Source organism: Elephantulus edwardii, unplaced genomic scaffold (assembly GCF_000299155.1).
Source record: "Elephantulus edwardii isolate Elephantulus edwardi_28Jun2011 unplaced genomic scaffold, EleEdw1.0 scaffold00079, whole genome shotgun sequence".
Classification (NCBI taxonomy): domain Eukaryota; kingdom Metazoa; phylum Chordata; class Mammalia; order Macroscelidea; family Macroscelididae; genus Elephantulus; species Elephantulus edwardii.
In genome coordinates, this window is record NW_006399829.1 from 13,644,406 (window position 1) to 13,649,342 (window position 4,937).

At 35.6% G+C, this 4,937-nt stretch overlaps 1 protein-coding gene across 1 annotated transcript in view; it reads right to left on the reverse strand.

The window, feature by feature from the left end:
• Positions 1–4,937, reverse strand: part of LOC102869995 (NADH dehydrogenase [ubiquinone] iron-sulfur protein 4, mitochondrial-like) — a 164,603-nt gene that overhangs the window by 29,732 nt on the left and 129,934 nt on the right. Inside the window, exon 4 of the mRNA XM_006889570.1 lies at positions 1,805–1,878. Coding sequence (XP_006889632.1) covers positions 1,805–1,878 — 74 coding nt within the window. The remainder of the gene's footprint in view (positions 1–1,804; positions 1,879–4,937) is intronic.

The following is a 4,937-nucleotide window of genomic DNA, read 5'->3' on the forward strand; positions in this document are numbered from 1 at the left end:
TCATAGACTTCAATGCTGTAAATATAATTATGTTTACTGCATATACTCCTTTTAAACAGTTTCCTCCCTCATCTGTTCCAATATAGTAAACTTTTACAGTAAAAACGAAAATACCAAACAATACATATGTAAGCTAGTAACATAAGGCCTTATTATGACTCTCAAGACATGTATTTTAGGTTATATACATACCATTATACACCTGGCAGCTGGAGCACTCTGTACACAAGGGATAGGTTGTGTTCACTATGTTACACTCACTGATCAGGATTTCTGAAGTCTGTTGTTAACTTTTTGGATTACAGAAATATGCACACACGTTTTGCCCAATTAGATGTTATGCAGCACATGATCGTACTAAAATACTATTTTCTTCTTGCTTACCAAGCACTTATTTAATTCTCACAGTTATTTCCCATTGCTAATATAAGGAAACTGATGCACAAAGTCACACAAATATTAAATGACCCAACATGGACGCAAACTAGGCAAGTCTGGCATCAAACTCTGAACTATAGGATATAAGGCACCAAGTTGGAAGAAAAACAGTATTTTATATGACAATTATTTTTGTAGCATTTTCACATTTATATGTTAAATACACTGGAAGCTAATAAGTTCTTACACTGTAACACTTTTGTAACAATGCAACTCAGATATTTTATATGAACAAATATAGACTAGAATAACAGAATGCATTAGGTATAAATTAAAATGTTGTTGTGTATACTGTAAGTCAGAACCAACTCATAGCTGAACCTTCAGCAGGTTTTCAGAAGCAGTTAATGGCACAGGAGGAGACTGCCTATCCTTCTTTCGTGAACAGCTGGTGACGTCGAACTGTATACCTTCAGTATTGCAGCACAGCTTCTTGCTATTAGGTCACCAGAGCTCCCTAGTCATTTAAATTCAAGCGCAATAAACAGCAGGAATACTTGATGTGGGTCAAAATTAATCTGAGTGTTTACTATGTATTAGGTTCTGAACTAGGCACATTATTTTGTGAGCTAAATACTTTTACCTTGGCAATGAAGAAACACTAAATTCATTAAAAAAATTAATCCCAAATCATATAATTTGTAAAAGGTATAATAAGGATTAGAATTCATATTCTGACTCCAAAGCTTCCTTTCATTAAAATGTATATGGAATGGTTAACAGTATAGTTAGGAATAAGAATCAGTGAAAAATGGAGAGAAAAAAAGAACATTCTGAATATTTGTTCATATAAGTCTAAAAACAGTCCCATTTCAAATTGTTTTCGAAATGCTAACCTACTCTAAAAGCGTATTAATATCCTTATAGACTCAAGTTTATATTTGGTACTAGGCCCACCAAGTTTATCGGAAAATGGAAATATTTAAGCTGAGAGGAAATTTAAGGATAATGATAATGAAATTTATTTTCAAATTACTGAAGAGCTAATTAATGGAATAATAGGCAAGAGATTAGTGTTCAAGGAAAGAGCTTTTGAATAAAAAAAAAGATGTCTAAACTAGAATAAAGTGACTATCTCATGAGACAATGGATTACAGTTCTGATAGCCAAATGTTAGTGATTCTACAGAGAGGCTCATAGACAAGGTAGGAAAAACAGCATTAGTTTTTTATTCTAAATAGAACAATTTGTGGTTATATATTATAGTACATTGGAGTTTCATTTTACTTTTTTAGTACTTTTTTTGCATGGGGAGGGCAATGGGTTCTGATGCTGTAAAAGTCAAGACCAAAACTATCATACAGATATGTTTAAGAAGTTCTTTAAATTCAAGTAAACACTTTTGAACAAAACAAATTAAGCATACCATTTTTTTCTGCAAAGGCAACTGCATCTTCTTTAGTGCTGAAGGTTAGAACCAAGTTGGACAAAGGATCCGCCCTGTAAGAAATAATATTTTTCAGGATTTAGTAATAAGTTTTGGTTTAAAGAAAACAAAATATTACTATAATAGAAGCAGACTACTGATGAGCCATCATATTTTTAGTAATCTCTTTAAAACAGTTAATAGTTTGAATATATTTATCTATGTTTTGGTAGTTGTATAAAATATATTGATAAATAATGAAAATTATACTTGCAAGAACACATGGAAATTTGTAATCTTTAATAAAACAACTTCGTTTTTTGAGATTTTAACCAGCTCAAAGCTAACCCTTCAGCTGGTTTTCAGAGGCAGTAAATTACACAGGGAGATTGGTGGTAGATCCAAATCATGTGCCGTTGGGTTGGCAACACAGCGCCCTACCACTAAGACAATGTAACTTCCCAAAACAATTTTATTCAACTCTAAAAAAATTAGATTCTTTCCAAAAGTACATTAAAGTTTGGTATCAAGAAGTTACAACTGAGTACAAATGCCAGTAGTATCCTTACTCAAATACAATTAACAACAACAGGCAGTCTTCTTAATGAATCCTTAATTAAGGATTTTATTCTTTTAACCATTACCACAAGCTCACCAGTTACCTGGGTCAACTGAGCACAGTGCCAAATTAAAAAAAATATTGCCTCAACATCTGTCATTCTGTTAAATTCTCAATCTAGAATAGTAGTAACATTTTCAAATTTGCCCATAGACTTTTCACAAAGTACTAAGCAATTTCTGAAATGGCATTAACACTGTTATTGTTATGCTGTCGAGTTGCTTGTGATTCATAGCGACCCTATGTACAACAACTCTGAACACTGCCCTATCTTGCACCAGCCTTATTGTTTCTGACACACCTACCTTCATTCACTGAATCAATCCATCTCATCTGGAGTCTTCCTCTCTTGTGCTGTAAGTAAAATACAGCTAAACATTCTAGTAATTTATGCTGTAGCCAAATCTGACAACAGCAATAATACTCCTTGTTCCATGTACTCTTCTGAATTAGACTTGAATAGAAAAAATTTCTTGATGACAAACTGCTATTGGGTTTTTTCACCCTCATTTTTAAGCATTATTTTACTTGCAAATGATCTTGTGTGCTAACTTTTCATATTTTACTGGACCATCTTTCTTTGAATTGGACACAAATATGATTTCAAGTCATTTGGGCAGGTTATTTGCAAATTTCTATATATGTCCAGTATTGTCTCTGTTCACTGCAAGATCTCAACTGAGAACCTGTCGATTCCTAGAACTTTGGGGTTTGTCAATGCTTTAAATGAAATTTAGGCCTCCTCTTTCAATATATGATCCACAATCAACCCCTTGGCGCAAGCAGTTAGGAGATAAGGAGATGTATTTTGGCAAGCCTGCTGTCAGGGATTGCTCCAAAATATTGAAGAGAATGAATGATGTTAGTTTGAAGACTAAGGTGTTCTTAATTCAGGTTTAGTCTTTGCAATCACTTGCTCTGAATCTAAGAGCTGGATAATGAATATGGATGACAGGGGGAAAAAAATGATACCTCTTGAGTTTTGTTGGAGGAAGTGTACTGAATTCCCCATGAACTACCAGAAGAACAAACAGGTATGTCTTGGGAAAAATGCAGCCAGTATGCTCACTGAACACAAAGATGACAAAGCTTCGTCTCTCATACTTTGGGCTTGTTGCCAGAAAAGATCACCCCTTGGAAAGGAATATCAAATTGGAAAGTGGGAGAGTCAGTATGCTTAATGAATCAAGAAAACAAACAGATTCACCCTGGAGAGGATTAAACCAAGCAACTCCTTGGAGGCAAGGATTCTGGGGCTTCGTCTGACATAATTTGGACATGATGTCAGGAGGTACGGGTTCTTGGAGAAGGACATCATGCTTGGGAGGGTGGAGGGACAGCACAGGAGGGGAAGACCCTCTATGAGATGGATTGATTCGGTGAATGGCGTAATCGGGATGGGTGTGTTAGAGGCAGTGCGATTGGCACAGGATAGAGCATGGTTTAGGGCTGTTGTGCACAGGGTCGCTATGAGTCGCAAATGACTCGACGGCACCTAACAACAACAACAACAATGAATCAAGCACATTTATCTTAAAATTTTACTGTATCTTAACAAAAGTGGGTTTTCAAAGTAACAAAAAAATATCATAGATACAAACTTAATAATGGTATTTATTCAGTAAAAACTGAAGCATTATCCACATCTCACCTCATACAGAAAAATCAACTCATGGTATATCAAAGACCTAGGGGTAAAGTCCATACCACAAGGATCATAAGAGACAAAATGGGACCAAACTTAGAAGCCTTGGTCTATGGCATAAATAGGCTTGCAAATGTAGCCAGAAATGTAAAACCAGGAGAGGATAAAATTGATGAGTAGGATTTTCTAAAAAATCAAGTGTCTGTGTGCATTAAAATCTTTTTCTAATAGAGTGAAAAGAAAGCACAGAAATTAGGGGGTGAGGAGGGACATATGGCAATGACATCTCAGACAAATGTTTCTTTTTTAAAAAAAATTCTTTATTCTAAAAAACATGTATGGGGATACAATGGGGTGAGGGTTGGGAGCAGAAGAGTGAGGGTGAGCAGGGATAAAATCACAGGGCTGCACAATTTGGTGGGTTGGGGGGAGTAGGAGAAGAAAATGAGAAATATCCAGTGGGGACCAGAAAAGACAGGGTAATGTTAAGTATAGTCTAACGGTGAATATTTTTTTTTAACAAATTGTTTTATTCACTTGTGGGTTTCTCATTTGGAAATGGGGTGCAGACTCTCTGGCTTCTTCATGCTGAATAGGGACATTGATTTGAAGGAGGTACGGGAGCCCATTTTAACATTTTACTGGTGGTACTGGATTGAAGCTGCATGCCTTTTTGTTTTGTTAGAAGATATTTTCCTGAAGGGAGGGGGTAGAAGTGGATGGATATCCTGTGGGATGATGAAGCAGGAAATAAGTGCGTAAAGGGGCATGTGAGAAAGGCAGGGACAACACTGACACTAAAGTTAACTCCGCAATAAGGGATATACCTTTAACTTGCTGGTCTGTCTAATACTTCTCTAAATCTGAAC